Genomic DNA, 16,691 nt, shown 5'->3' with positions numbered 1-16,691 from the left:
TCATAAATAAAGGTTAATAATAATAATAAAATAATAACCAAGGATCACATGGTATATATATCCCACAAAATACCCCCACAAAAACAGCACATACCTAAACTATGCAACTTTGTACCATAAGATGTGGTGATGGCCAATAATTTGGGCAACTTTAAGAAAAGATTAGACAAATGCATGGAAGATAAGGCTATCAATGAGAGCCAGTGGGGTGTACTGGTTTGAGCGTTGGACTAAGACTATGGAAGACCAGGGTTCAAATTTCTGCTCAGGCATGAAAAACTAGTGGGTGACTTTCAAGTCACATTTCACCAGCCATTGTTGTGGTTGTTGTTGTGTTCCTTCAAGTCACTTCTGACTTATCGCAACCCAAAGGTGAGCCTATCATGGGGTTTTCTTGGCAAGTTTTGTTTAGAGGATGTTTGCCATTGCCTTCCCAAGGCTGAAAGCCTAAGATGTCACCCAGTGGGTTTCACAGCCGAGTTGGGACTCAAACCCTGGTCTCCAGAATAGTAGTCCAACACTCAAACAATTATGCCACACTGGCTCTCTCCCTTAGAGGAACACAATGGCAAACCTCATGTGAATAGTTTTTTGTGGGGTTTTTTTTGGGCTATGTGCCATGTTCTAGAAAAGTTTATTCCTGATGTTTTGCCAGCATCTGTGATTGGCATCTTTCGAGAAATTGTGAATAAATCTGAAAATCCTATGACAGGGTCATCATAGGACAGAGTAAATTTGGAAGCAGATAACAACAAGAAGGTTATCAATATCTTTTAGTCATAATGTCTATTGTTTGTTTTCTATGGCAAGGTGATGAACAGAAGTGTAAAATATCACTTCTTTCATTTTCACACATAAAAACAAATAATTTAAAATAGTTTCCCCCTCGCTGGCTAAAAGAATGAAGTTCTTCAGGTTTTTTTAAATTGTTATTCACATTGTGGGACTACTGAAAAAATAATTTACAACCTTGGTCTTCTGGATAAAAACAACGTGTCTTGCATGAAAATATATTGTTTTCTTCTCAGTGTTTTCTTTTTTTCATAAAAAGGTCCTATAATGCAAATTTACAATTTTCCTAATGAAGTGTCTCCCAAGCTGAACAATTGCAAGTGTTATTTTCCTCACTAATAATGAACATCCAAGAAGAGGGCAGGTTGGGAAGGAAATTAAGAAAGTTGCTGACCAACTCTCACATTAGACAATCTTTTGATGGCATAGGTCGGAGTTTGACCAGAAGAGAGAGGTTCTTTCTCCACTCCTTGCCAAGGCCCTGCCCCTAAAAATCCAGCTGGCACGTCTGAATCACTTTAGTGATGGGACCTTAGATACAGTGGAGCCAAATGCCCCTCCAAGAAGTCAACTTCACTTGTGATACTCACAAATGGAGTTTTCCATTAAGTGAAAATCTGTGGTCTGTGTACTATGTTGCAAAATATTTCTCCAGTAAGTAAGATTATGATAATTAGGTATGATAATTAATATAGCCTATTAGTGCAGAACCAAAAATTCAAATTTGGCTGGGAGAGGGTAGTGAGACAATAAAGAATGACTCAGCCCCTACAAGCTTTTGAGACACAACCTCTTACAGTCGGCCCTTCTTATACACTGATTTTTTATACACGGATTTAAGCATACACGGTTTGAAAATGTTCCAAAAAAGTATAAATTTATCTTGATGTTCCATTTTTTATTAGGGACACCATTTTGCTATATCATTATACTTAATGGGACTTGAGCATACACGGATTTTGTTATACACAGGGGATCTTGGAACCAAACCCCAGCGTATAACAAGGGTCCACTGTATATATTTTTAGTAAAAAGTTCATCTATCTTACCTGGCTGCAATGAGATCTAAGAGATGCTGCCACCTGTCATTCACTTTGCCAAGTTTATACTCAATCTCAACAGCTTTGCTTTCATGACTTGCTTTAGCAAGTCGTTCTCCCATTTGTTGGAGTTGGATTTTATTCTCTTGGGCAACTGCAATTTCATCTTGATACTCCTGGATGACAGACAGAAATTCAGAGATCAGAAAGCTTACTCACAACACCCTCTTACTTAGGACACTTTGTTATACTTGTTTGGGATGACTCAGTTGAAGACCTGCAGATATTGCCCATTCTTAGTAATTTTGTACTTTGCACAGGAGATAATGGCCCAATGTAAACAAATACAGAAAAGCAATGAAAGTGCAAACTGAAAGTGCAAATAAATCTAACATCCCTGCTCAAGATACGTTCATAAATTAAGAAATTTTGTAACATTTTTGATAAGAGAAAATCAGAAGCACTGTACCTTTTTAAGTTTCTCTATCATTTCTTCAATGAGGATTTCTCCATTCTGTGAAACTTTACTCTCCATTTGCGTCAACCACTCACAGAGCTCTTTATTCTTCTCACTGAAGAGTGCCCATGCATTCAGCCTCTCAGTCACCTGCTGTCGCCTCAATGAAACCTTAAAACATATACAAGAGGAAATAAGAAAGTCTGACACAGAGGTCTCTGATGCTGAAGCATAATTTTAACGCCGCAGAATGGTTCTTTCTAAAATTTCTGATATAGAAGAGCAGCTATAACCTTTCATGACATGTTCATCAGAGTAATGCTCACTGTTAATCTCAGGATACTTCTGGACTAATCTCATTTAAGTCAGGAAGGTGTATGCAAATACTGGAGGTCACAAAGTTGAGATGCCATTTGAAATAGCTGTAGTTTTCAGTATTCTTTACAGTTTCCTCGCAAGCTCCATTCCTGTCTTAGATGTGTTGGAGTACAGGCATAAGGGAAACATGTCCCAAAATCTTCCTTCAGCATTGGGTCCCTAGCAAGTGAGGAGTCATTTTTACCAATTGAACTATTGGTCACCTCATTCTGTGCACTGCTTATTGAAAGCTGGCATCATTTTTACAACACCACTCTAGAAGTAACTTGATAATTTAACTGCACAGAGAGATGTTTCATACTGTATAGAGAGGCATCACACTGTACATTTGCTTCAGTCACTGCTATTAAGAAGAAAGTTTCAATCAATATATAGCTCTTTGACAAGGGTATTTGGATCTTTCATTAAAAACTGCAAAGTATATCAGAAATTTGATAAAAACAGTTAAAATATCATAAAATATTTAACAATTTGAAAATAATATGAAGTAGTCTTTATAAAATAATAAAATGATAGGTTTTTTGTGTCTGATCTCTACACATTAAGCCTGAACTGTTTTCTTCTTGACTCTTTTACTATTAATATTGCTAATTTTTGTCTTACACTGCCTAACTGGGTCTGCGTGAAGTCTAAGATCTTGAAAGGAGGCCCTTCTCTCAGTCCCACCACCCTTATGGGCATTTAGTGCAAGCATGGGAGAGGACATTTTGCATGGTTACTCCCAGCCTCTGGGACTCCCTTTCTAGACAGGCTAGGTGGGCTCCCTCTTTGTTGTGTTTTTGTTGACAGATGAAACACATTTTATTGCCCTATGCTTAAGAGAAATGATGCCCCCCCCCCAGGTAAAGGGTTTCATAGTGTGTTGTATTACTACTCTATGCTTTAAATCAATCATCCCCAAACCTCTTCTGGCTAATGCCCACTTTCATCTTGGGCGACATCCCTTGCACCCCCCCATGTGTATTTCTTGATATTAGGCCTACTGTTCTACTGCAAATTCAAAGCAAACAATCTCAGTCACTGTTCCCTTTGCACCTGGTCACCCTGGGGGCAGCAATTGAGCAGCTGGTTTGAACAGCAACCGAGAAATTTCTCACCAATGCCACCCTCCAGCAAAGGCCAGGATGAGCTAGAGGCCTCTCGGTCACTGCTCAGCCAACTGCTTGGTTGCTGTTCCAAGGTGACCAGGTGCAAAATAAGAAGCTTCTCCCTGGCAAAGAAGGACTCTCAATCCTTCTTCATTGGGGTGGAGGGGAACACTGCTGGTGTGTGTGTTGGCGGTTTACAGAGGCCACATGTCCTGGAGAGATATTAACTATAGAAGCCACTCCAAGGTGAAGAGCTCTTTCCAAGAATTAACCCCAGATACTCCCCCCTCTCCTTCACCAGAAACATGTCCACACAGAGCTTCAGCTATTTCCCCACCCCCCTATACGCAAACTTTGTTTCTTCTGTCACTTCTTCTCTCACTCTGTACAATAAAATAAAGCAAGAGCAGCAGAGCAGCCCAACCTGCCAGCCAAGTCCCAGCAAAGCTCCTAAATCTTTATCAGGCTCCCAAATCTGAAAGCTTCTTGCCATTTCTCCCCCACTGCCATGGGCTCTACCTAATTGCTCTAGTCATGCCACTTCAATCCATAGAAGTGATGTCCTGTGCCGAAGCCTCACAAGAGTTTCCCAGTTGCAACTACCAGTGAAAGATGCAGCTAAGGGAGTGAGCTTGTGCAGGCAGGCAAAGAGGAGGAGACACACCAAACTGTCAGTAAGACTGCATTGTGATTTTAAGAGATCCTGAACAGAAGTTTGATGTAACCTCCATCCCCACCATGGTTCTAAATGGTCCCCCTTGACTTCTTGTGCACCAATACTTTGACTAAAGCTCCCCCCTGCTGCCCCCTTCCCCCCTCAGCACCCTCTTGGATCTTTTCACCACCCTCTGGCGGGGCATACCACCCACTTTGGGAATCACTGCTTTAAATAAATGTTCTAAATAATAATAATAATAATAATAATAATAATAGAATAGGAATGAAATTCCTCATTAAGTTTCTTCTCAAAGGAAGTAACAAATAATTTCAGTAGCTTTCTTCCCTTTGTGAGAAAAACATCAAGAAACACACAGTTTTCAAAGGCTATTCACAATTCAAGACCTATTCTGCACAAAATTCGTATACGGCTGCCTTTCACAGAAATCAGCAATTTCTGCACCAGAAATATTTCTGTACAGAAAATTCTGTTTTATGTTCCAAAAAACCATATGCAAATGCCATGCAGAGTAAGTCCCAAACTATAAATATTCTTATCAGTCCATGATTCTTCTTGACACTTGAAAAATATGTTTTTTTGAGCTTTTCTAAAAATATTTTCAAAATTCATTCCATTGCTATTCAGGAACAAGCCTTATTGACTACAGTGGTGCTTACCTTTAAGTAATTCTGCACAAGCTAGCACCTTGTGAATACAATTTTATACACACATGCGCACGTGCACGCACACGCACACACACACACACACTTATCTGAGAGTAAACTCCATTGAGGTTTTACATCCAAGCAAGCAAAGACAAGAATGTGCTGTTAACTCACCACAAAACAAACAAACAAACAAACAAAAAACCCTAACAATTCTGAGTCTAAGTGGTCCAATTTTGTCTGATCATTTCAGGTGCAAGATAGTTCAAATCCTATGCTCCACCCAATTGCAGGATCAACACACACAGAAAGGGCAGTTTCCATCGTTAAAAAATGTCCCATGGATGACTAAATATTTAGCAAGTAGTGTGTTTGTCCTTATCTGTCTAAAGTATCCAGAGACCTGAACACTGACACCAGAAGAGCAGCAGGAAGTATGGAAAGGCACAGGAAGAAAGTAAAGCAGAAGGAAGTGGTTAATTAGTAACAAAAGAGCAACAAATATGAAACCACAATTACTCATTTAAACTGGGACATAAAATACAATTATGCAGATGCAAGCAGGTCTTACAGAGAACATATACTCCTGTGTCTTGCTATTTTTCAAAACAATTACATGACGACAATCTAGAGGCATCCTACTTGCTGCAGCTGCTGCTTCTTTTCTATAAGTGCAGTTCCTTCTCAGTTTATATAAGCATCTCCGCTCAAGAAGAGAACACTTACAAAATGACTACAGCCCCTTAGTAGCATACTTCAAATGTTTTCAGCTAAGACATAAAACTACATTGCCTTTAGCTGTACTTCTTATCACAGTATCTTTAAAAAAACAAACTACATCTCTAGCTGTCCTACTTGTAACTTCTTCTGTACTGTATAGTTTCAATAAAAATGTCAGAAGCTTAGCAAACAGCTGAACAGGCTGAATATGGCAACATTTACATTTTTAATCAAATGTATAAAGAGAGTCTTCCTTCCTGTCCCAGTACTGGTAACTTTCTACTGGAAGCTGATGTAGAGTCAGAGAGGTATATAATCATAATGCTGGAAACTGTCCCCCAGGAGTGTCTAGTGTCACCACCTACTAGTGCAGGAACATGTAGTTTAAAAACATACAGCTGGCCTTTCACATTTGTGACTTTGACTTTTGAGAATTTGATTATTCGTGGATTTAATTGATATGTTCTCTCTAGGAATCTCTAGGTTCGAGTATCACTCTGCTGGAAGCTGACCCTAGAGTCATGCTGGAGGACCTAGAGATTTTAAAGAAAAAAGTTCTTTAGGCATTTGTAGGTCCTCAAGTGTTATTCTATGGTCACCCTCCAGCTGATGTGGACCATAGAGTTGTGCTGGATGACTTAGAGATTCCCAAAGATGTATTCTCTCAGTTAAAAAAAAAATTGGAGTTTTATTTGCAGTTTTTCCACTTTCATGGGGGTCCTGTGTCCTGAACACCAATGAATTGAGAGGACCCACTGTACTTGAAAAGTGGCCATCCAAACTTATTTTTGAAATGTATTAAAACATTCCACTCTTCCAAGGTAGTCCGTTCTACTATTGCCATCAAAAAAGTCTGTCCCCTCCAATAATGCTATGCTTTGGGCTCTACCCTTTGGAACAGGAGAAAATAAGCCACCTCCTTCAACACAACAGATTTTCAGATACTGGGAGATGGCTATCATATTACCTCTGAATTCTCTCTTCTCCAGACTACATATACCCAACTCACTTGACTCTTTGTAGTAGAATCACAAAGTTGAAAGACACCACAAGGACCATCCAGCCCATACTGCCATACAGGAACACAGACTCAAAACACCCTTGACATATGGCTATCAATCCTCTGTTTAAAAACCTCCAAAGAAGGAGACACCACCACACTCCGAGGGAGTGTGTTCCACTGTTCAGCATTCTTACTGTCAGGAAGTTCCTCCTAATGTTGAGGTGGAATCTCTTTGCCTGTAGCTTGCATCCATTGTTCCGGGTCCTGTTCTCTGGAGCAGCAGAAAACAAGCTTGTTCCAACCTCAATATGAAACTCCTTCAAATACTTAAACACAGCTATCACCGTCTCTTCTTGAGGCTAACATATCCAGCTCCCGAAGTCTCTCCTCATAAGGCATGTTTTCCAGACCCTTCACTATTTTGATTGCCCTCCTCTGGACATGCTCCAGCTTGTCAAGATCCTTTTTGAACTGGAGACAGTATTCCAGGTGAGGCCTGACTAAACCAGAACAGAGTGGCACTATTACTGTATATACTCATGTATAAGTCTAAAAATAACCCAAAAAAAACTGTGGACATATCTGTACTTTAACTATTATTTAAAAAGCATAACCATCCCCTGGTAAAAGGCAAGAGTGTAATCTGTCCTGAAAGCACTGACCTCACTCTCTTCTTTCATTTGTCCAGCCTTTAGTGTGAGAAAAATTATGACTGATGGAATTTTGTAAGTTTGTTGGCATTGTTTTCCTTTGCTTCATCCTTTAGATCCTCTGCTACATGCCCCTATGTTTTTCCCTTGACTTATCCATGGGTCATATTAAAATCCATAATTTTAGCCCCAAAACCTGCCCTCGATTTATACACGAGTTTGACTTATAGTCGAGTATATATGGTACTTTCCTTGATTTAGACACTATGCTTCTATAGATGCAGCCTAGAAGTGCATTGGCTTTTTAGCTGCTGCATCACACTGTTCACTCATGTTCAGTCTGTGATTTGCTAGGACTCCTAGATCCCTTTGATATGTAGTCTTGTTAAGCCAAGTGTCCCCTGTATTTCATTTCATATGCATTTCATTTCTTCAGCCTAAGTGCAGTACTTCACATTTCTCTCTGTTGAAATTCATTTTGTTATTTTTGGCCTAGCTTTCGAATCTATTAAGGCTATTTTGAATTTTGATCCTGTCCTCCAGGATATTAGCAATAGGACTTGGTTTCCTGTGAAACAAAGTATCTGAAGCATTAAATGTTTTATATTTATCTTGTTGTATATTCAAAATGATAGGACAATACTGTAAAGTGCTCCATACACTTGCTGTGCAATCAAAGCTTTATACAGAGACAATAAAATATTGTTGCATGCTTCATTTAGGTTAAAGAAGACAATCCCAGATTACTATCAATCAACCAGAATATTTTATGCATTACACAGGTTGCTCTTTCTGTATGGAACCAAAGGAGGCATAAACAAGTCTTCACAATCAAAGATCATTTTTTTTGTTATTGTTGTTGTATGCCTTCAAGTCATTCCTGACTTATGCCTTCCTGTGGGGCTGAGAGAGTGTGGCTTGCCCAGGGTCACTTAGTGGGTTCTCATGGCTGAGTGGGGATTCAAGTCCTGGTCTCCAGAGTTGTAATCCAATACAGGCTCTCCCCACATTGAAACCCAACCACCCAGACATTACATTACACTTCTATTATGGGCTAAATTGATATAATGCAGGGACGGCTTTCCTTGGCTTCTCTTTTTTGTTTTTAAACTGAGGCTATATTAGACAGAAGAATATATATGAAGAGTAGCTAGAAACTTACTTTTGCTTAAATACCATTTCAGGGGTGGAAAACCCTCACGTCCCCTCAATGGTCTATTTATTTGTTTAAAAAAACATCCCCACTTCCAGTAACTTCCTGATTTTTTAAAAGCCTCTCATAGACCTAAAATAGTCCAGGGTGCCTCCAACAACATGATGAAATGCCTCTATCTTATAGAGGGTGTATGAGGGATTTTTTTTTTCAGGGCTGCAGTGGGAGGTATTGCCGTTTTGAGGGCACAAATGCACCTCTCCAGTCTCCTAGTAACCTATCCTGTTATTTTTGTGAGAAGAATCACAAAAGGAAATGTATTATTTATTTGACTGATTGATATCCCACTTTTCTTCCAATATGGAGCCCAAGGCTGCTCGCAACATGAGTTAAAACAATGTACAATTAAAACAATGGATAATACAGAAATTAAAATTAAGTATTTCTTTGTTTGTTTATTGCACTTATGTCCCATCTTTCTCCCAAAATGGCTAACAAATGAACAATCACATTAAAAATATTAATTTATGAAAGTTCTTAAAGGAAAATGATAAAACACTTCTACTGGACATCCTCAGTTAAAAGACCTCCTGATTCATACAGTTCACATATAAAAGCCTGAGTGCACACAGAAGGTCATCACCTGCTAACAGAAAGAGAGCGGAAGAGGTCCAACCCAGCTTCTTGTGGCAGGGAATTCCACAGGCTTAGAGCAGCCAGCAAGACAGTTAGGGTCTTTGTTTGCCTGGGTCAGTTTTCATTTTGTTTCACTGTTTGTTACACTCTTTTACCTGATGGCACAATTCTTCCCAATGTCTATGCAGCAGCTCGATGCGCTCACTGAGGACTGAAATGTCATCTGCACTGATGTAAGCAGACAGAGTCTCCTTTAACAAATTCAAGTGGGAAAGATCGTCCGTCCATCCCTCAGCAGCATTCTCTAGCTCCTAGATATGAAAACAAAAATGTAGTATGGGGAATCATGGGTACACACGTTTTGATAATCTTGCATTACACTGTATGAGAGAGACAGTGCCATAAAATTCCAGCCGTATCTTTGCATTTAGCAGAATCCAACACTGGACTTTTTCTGGCCATCTCTCTTTTTCACTGTAGATTCCTGAGCATTCCAGAAACCTGCTCTGGAGAACTGTGGCTAGTTCAGAAGCAATTGAAAAGGATGCAGAAGGGAGTGTAGGGAGGGGAAGGGCAGAAAAGTAAATCACATTATGTTTGCACTGTATCACCAGCACTATCCATCTGGAGTCCTCCTGGAAACTGTTTTTTTTTTTTTTTTTTTTACAAAACTGAAATGTTTCCTGACCTTATATAGGTTGGGTCTCTCTTATCCATTATGCTTGGGACCAGATATGTTTTGGATTTATTTTTAATTTTGGAATATTTGCATCTACATAATGAGATCGCTTGGAGATATCTAAAAATGTAATTCATTTATGTTTCATATACATCTCATATACATATACTGAAGGTCATTTTATAGAATATTTTTAATAGTTTTGTGTACAAAACAAAGTTTGTATACACTGAACCATCAGAAAACAAATGTGTCACTATCTCAACCACCCATGCGATCAGTTCTGGATTTTGGAATTCCAGATAAGAGATACTCAGTCTGTAATAGATTTCTCAAACAAGAAAAGGGTTCTCCAACACTCAAGGAACTACAAGAAGACTGCTGTAAGATTATCTGTACTTCATGAAATATATTCAGAAATATATGCATTTTTTTCTGTTTAGAAATCTGCACTGAAAAAATATGGGTAATTTTGCACAGAAAATATATTTCTCCACAAGAAAATGACATTTATTTCTGACCAGAAAAAAAGCACTTATATTTGGTTAGTTCCTGCCATTAATAAAGAGACTGAGGATGTAAACAATGCAAAGTGGAAAACCTAGTAAATGTTATAATACAGAAAAATATTATACAGAGTTGCAGTTACACAGCCTCCTCATGGGCAAATTTTCAAGTGCCAGTGTAAGCCTTTAAAACCAATCTTCCATGACTGTTGATTGCCAAGAATTCAGTCTGGCCACAGAAAAAGCCATTCTGTATTTGGGGATATTTAGCATTGCCAAATACCTTGAAGGCTGCAGATTTGCCTTAGAATGCAAGTCAAGGTATACTGACAGACTTCTGGGACAAGGCAACAGAGTTGTGAAAATCTACATCTAAAGGCTCTTTGGGAAAACAAATGGGCAAATAGAAGGATGGATAGACAAAAGCTAAGTGTCTCAACCTGACACACACAAAGCAAAGCAAACCACTAGAAATACCTAAACAAATAACAAAACTAATAATATATGTTTTGGAATACAGTTGTAAAATATATTGAAGGTACTATCTACAGTCTGTACAAAATAATAAACTATAATAAATGCAAAACCATGACAATATCCACTACTTCATATTCTGTGCAAATCTATTTGCATGTCAGCACTTCAACTGTGAAAGAAAATAGTGAGAGCTGATTGCCCACTTGCCTGACAAAGATTGTTGTTGTCATATATGGAATTACATCTACAAACACTTTTAGGGAAAGAGAGCATTAGGTATTAGTATTTTACCTTACAACGAATTTGTTCTGTATGGAGTTCATCATGATGCTCTGGCAAAGGTTGAGATAGTTTTCTTTTGAAAGATTTTAGCTTTTCCAGAGAATCTGATATGTCTTTTTCACATTTTTCCCAATCCTAGAAGGAAGGAAGGAAGGAAGGAAGGAAAAAAAGAGATATAAATTTTATGCTTTAAAGTCACAGCAAGGAAAGAACATGGACAGTTGCCCTACAGAGCTGACAATAATAATATTCATCAAGACGAGAATGGCTGGCATCCTGCTAATTAAATGCAACTACAGTAGTCCCATTCAATCAACTGTTGAGTGGTCAGTTAACATGTAGGCAAATCCCACTGCTTCAATAGGTTTACTCTAGTAAGGATTATTAGCAGGATTTAGGCCATTATATTTTCTCACTCAATAATCTTGGTATGCATCCTCTGCCTCCCTCCTTCCCACCCTATAGGTTTCTGAATGAGTAAGAAAATATGAATTTGATTTATTCTTTCTGTTGAAGGTTTGCAAACATATGTTGCCACATTCAATAGACTGAGAGCCAAAAGGACAAATAAAGGGGAAAAAAGAAAAGTATGAATCGAAATTCCCTTCCATGTCACTTCTCCAAACTTCATCATATACAACTGCTTTATAGTTTTATAGCATTATCACCTCCTATACCTATCCTGGTCTCCACTATCACAACTAGTGGAAGTCATCCATTTAGACTCACACTTCCCCTGTCACATATCAATTATCTGAAAAGCCTCCAAAGGCATATTCTCTTTGTCCCCAAATTCTTATTTTTCCAGTCTTCATCTTAAACATGAAATTGCTACAGGTTTATTCTCTAGTTTTCTTAAACCAATACCATTAGAAGTGCTAGAGTTTATAAAATATAATCTCATGTTGGGGTTAATGTAGAGATTTTACTGTCAAAAGGTAACAATGGTGCATTACAGACTGCCGAAAAGCGGCGGCCTGTACCCGCCACTTTCCCCAGGGTATTGGGGCCGCAGTGGCCAGAATGGCAGCCGCTGAGGCCCTGATCCGCCGCTTTCCAGGCCGCGGGGAAGCGGCAAAAGGCCGCTTCCCCGCAGCCTGGAAAGGGGTGTCCTTGGGGCTTCAAGCCCCAAGGACACCCCGCGGCGGCGGGGAGGAGGAGAAAGGAGCCACTTGGCCCCTTTCTCCCTTGCGTTGCTGGGCACAGCCATCTGAAGGCTGTGCCCAGTGATGCAAAGCAGCACCACAAACCAGGAAGGAGCTCCGAAACGGAGCTCCTTCCTGCTCCGTGCAAAGGGCGCACTAAGCACCCTCGCGCGGAGCGATGACATCACATCCGCACCGCCCCGTATAGAGGCGGCGCTATCGTGATGTCGTCATGGCAGCCCCCATGTAGATGGGGCGCTGCCATTTTGTATGGACTCAGTCCATACTAGGGTTAGGGGGGTGCAGAAGCACTGCACCTTCCTAACCCTAATACGGACTGACTACGTACTAAAAGGCCCATTTGTAATGGGCCAATAAAAATGCAGGTATTGAGGAATTGATTCACTACAAAAGTAGCTGAATACAACATGAATATACAGTTGGCCCTCTGTTTTCATGGGAGTTCTATTCTGACCCCCTCCCCCTGCAAAAATGGAGGCTCGTGCTCATTCAAGCCCCATAGGCTTGAATGGAGTGCAACCTTGTGCGCGTGGCATGGGCACGCGTGCCATTGCAAATAACAGAGGTCACTCCTCTGCATATATTCAAGGGCGCGGATCTCAGATCTGTGCATTAGGAAGGGTGAATGTGTATGTCAAATGTGACCTCCCCCCCCCAAAAAAAAGGAAATGCTTCCAACTTGGCTAAGGAGTCCACGTTTCTCACAAAATCATGTGTGTTTTAGTGTTTTACTTGTTAATTATACAAATCATCAGTGTTTTACTTGTTAATTATACATTATAGTCATGGAAAGTAGGGATGTCTTACTGCTCTCATCATGGAAAGAGACAAATATTGTTAGCATACCCTACACCCCCTGCACAATGCATATGGCATTTTCCTAATTAATATCTTGCAATGGGCATGTTATTGAGAGGCCCTGATGACCTGTGGAAACTAGGTAAGGGGTCACACTGACCTAAGGACATGTGAGAGACCTAAATAGTATTAAAGTAAACACTGAATGGGTTTGCTGATCCACTCCACCACTACCATCTTGACCTGGCTCTTCGCACTTTCTCTCACTCAGGGGCTGTACAGACTGGTATCAAAGGCCGGCATGGGGGTGGAGTGGGGGCATGGCATGCGGCGGAGTCGGGGACACAGCCCGACTCCGCCGCATGCTGGCAGGATGCCATGTGCCCCACCACATGGCAGGTGGCATCATGGCACTCCTCTGGTGCTGCATGCAGATGATGTAGTGCCAAAGGCATGTTGAAAGGCCATGGCACTGGTGTCTATTGCGTGCTTGCCATGGTGCAAAAGGAGCTGCTTTTTGCAGCTCCTTTTTGAGCTGTGGAAAGGCCAGCTAAGGGTCATGTAGTTGCCATGGCCCCAATCTAGTGAAGAAACAGGCAGCTGCAGGCTGCCCCTTAAAAGCAGTCTGTTCAGACCCTACATCAGTCCCATTGCAAAGCAGTGAAGGATTATACCTCCCCTCACATCAGGTTGTCTTCCTATTAACCCTTCTTGTCAAACCATCTAGGGGTTGTCTCAAACTGTATCAATGTTTTATCACTCCAAAGCTAAAGCCATCAGGTGACCTTTGGCCAATTTCATAGGGAAACCACCAACACCTTTGTTATACTGCGTGGTAGCATCAAGTATTGCTTAATGATATGAAATAGGATATAAATATCAGCCTAGCTCTACCCTTGTGTGTGCACAGAGGGCCGCTCGCATTCACTGTGTTGTCCTCAGACACTGTTTGAGCCACTCTCTGTTTCTGTGGACCTGTTTCAGGACTAGTAATTATTGCCCCTCTAATTGCTGATTCCTTGCTTTTCAACCTTATATGCCTTTCATTCTGTTAGCCTTGTATAGTTTCAAAGGTTGCATTGGCTTTGTGTGCTTGCTTGTACCTTTGCACATTTCTAAATAAAATCCTCCTTTTTACTGAGATGAGAGTCTCTCTGCTATTAATACTGATATACAAAACTGAAAAGATCCCCTCTTACAGGACTCCTTTTGTGCTATATTTTCTCCCAAAATCTACAGAAATGCTGATTCTACTGGTGGGGATTCCCATGCCCCCCCCCAACTTTTGGGGTAACAATGAGAACTGAGACACTGGCAAAAATACAGTGGTTGGTTAATTCCATTTTTAAAGGGGTCATGATAAAATAGTACTACCTGACATTTTGAATTGATTAAATAAACTTACCTTTAGCAAGAACATAAGTTGCTTCTTCTGTTCCTCAAGCCTCAGGCTGGCTAATTTCCAACGTTCCTGGATTTCTGAGAGTTCTGTCTGTAGGGCTGCTTCTGTCTCACCATCAGCACAGAGTAAGAGCTGCTTCCCACCTTCCACTGTTAAAATGTAGCTTCCTTGTTGGCGAAGGAGAACTTTCTCTTTCAGCTGTGAAGATCAATAACATATTTCAAGTTCACTCTGATTTTACAGTACTCTCTTAGCTAGATCAGAACTAACTCAACTCCAAAACAAGGGGCAGCTTGCTGCTTCAACTTGGGGTGACCTCAACCCAAAATAACAGGGTGAGGTGGCCCTCTCAGCTCAGCCCATGGATTACTTGTCTCTAAAAAGTGACAGAAGTACTCTTCTGTTTTTCTAAGAAGAATCTGAAGTTGTGCTAATACACTAACCAGTACGAACAAAAAGAAAAGAAGTATCTTCAATAACAAGCAACCAATTTTATTTGCTGTTCATGTGCCTTTCAAGGTAAACCTTTTTCTTACCAGTTTATTTGATTTTTTTTGACTTCCTTCTATTAATTAATCTTCTATTTTTTCTCTCTGTAAACCTCAATAGCACCTCTCTGTTCTGATATTATTGCCACTGCACTCCAACCAGACACTTGGAGATTTACCTCAACATTGGGAGAACAGTAACTGAAAGAACTCACAATGTCTCTTCAAAATATTTTTTAAAATAAATTATACTTACATTCCACCATTCTTTTAGAAAGATCAATACATTTACATATGTCTTCCTATGGTCTCTTATCCAGCACTGATTATGTGATACAATGCTGCAGCATCAGGAACCCTCAGAAAATACAAAGCATGATACTCAACCCCTCACCCCATAATGACTTCTTAAAGTTCCATGAGAGAGAGAACGGCTTATCCTTTTATTTTACTGCTTATTGGCACAGCCACAAGAAGGTCTCTCCCTAACCCTCTCTTCCTGAGGACTTTGTCTGTACCTGGTATTCAAAGTTCACACTCCATTCTCTATCTACAGTGTTTAGTTTATGAATCTGTAGATAAGTTTTGATTTTAACAGTGAGCCATATGAATATTAAAGAGCTCCAAAGAATAAGAATACAGTAAACTTAGAGCAAATTTGGGGTATAAATACTATGTATGAATAATCTAAAATCATTAGATTTCTGATATCAGATGAAGCCACACATTATCTGTATATTTAATCACAGTTAATTCCAGCACTATCAAATTAAACAGTAGAAGATTTACCTGTATTTCATCTAGCAGGGCTCTAGCTTGCTGCAGTGGGATAGGAACAGTGCCAAGCCCACTTGCTGTCTGGCAAGATGCTTCCACCAGCCACTTGTGCAGTTTTTCTGACATCTCCCTGTAACGTTGCCACTGGCGAATTTGACTGTCAATGATGCCTCGTCTCTGTTGCGCTCTGCGAATCACCCCCCTGCCACTGATTACTGAGTAGGGCTAGTTTAAGATTAAATTCATCCCTACAAGAGAAAAGGATATAAAATCCCCACTCAGTCCATCTATATTATGAGAATACAGCTTCAAACGCTACTCTGGAAAATGTTTGTGGGCTTCAGAGTTGAAATTCTATGGCCTCCATGCAGGCACTTCCTTTGAAATCAAAGCAGTACAAAGGAAAGACAAATTGATGGCCAATGACCCTGCCTGCAAAGCTTCACTGTGACAGTTATGTCTATAGAATTTCACAGCATATCTATAAATTCCTTTGCAAGAAACGGGCAGATGAAGGACACAGAAGGACCACATTCAAGGAGGAAATGGTAAGAACCATGACATATTCTATTCAGTTTCCTTTACAGCAAGTATATCTTTATTCTCTTATATCTACACTATAAGATGAGTATATCTGTAAGTATATCTGTATTCTCTTTTATCAGAAACTTTAATGCCTTTATATTAATTAATTAATTATATTAGCATTAATTAGCATATATTCATTTTATAGTTTATCTAGAGAATTTGTATGGGATAAATCGCCCTGAACTGGATACTTCTCAGCATTGGACAGGTGAATTTCTGCTATTGCTCTCTTGATTCACACGGGCCTGTATTCTGCTCCATTTTTCTTCTGATTTAATGTTTGTGTTT

The 16,691-nt window shown here is 39.9% G+C and overlaps 1 protein-coding gene across 1 annotated transcript in view; it reads right to left on the bottom strand.

Annotated features, from left to right (window-relative positions):
• The window catches only part of SYNE1 (spectrin repeat containing nuclear envelope protein 1), a 429,497-nt gene that overhangs the window by 70,585 nt on the left and 342,221 nt on the right, over positions 1–16,691 (bottom strand). Inside the window, 7 exon segments of the mRNA XM_042446890.1 lie at positions 1,842–2,008; positions 2,302–2,460; positions 9,396–9,551; positions 11,194–11,319; positions 14,554–14,748; positions 15,828–16,016; positions 16,018–16,063. Coding sequence (XP_042302824.1) covers positions 1,842–2,008; positions 2,302–2,460; positions 9,396–9,551; positions 11,194–11,319; positions 14,554–14,748; positions 15,828–16,016; positions 16,018–16,063 — 1,038 coding nt within the window.

Source organism: Sceloporus undulatus, chromosome 1, assembly GCF_019175285.1.
Source record: "Sceloporus undulatus isolate JIND9_A2432 ecotype Alabama chromosome 1, SceUnd_v1.1, whole genome shotgun sequence".
In the NCBI taxonomy this organism is placed as follows: Eukaryota; Metazoa; Chordata; class Lepidosauria; order Squamata; family Phrynosomatidae; genus Sceloporus; species Sceloporus undulatus.
The sequence above is the reverse complement of the archived record's forward strand: the minus strand, read 5'-3'. Positions and strand labels throughout refer to the sequence as shown.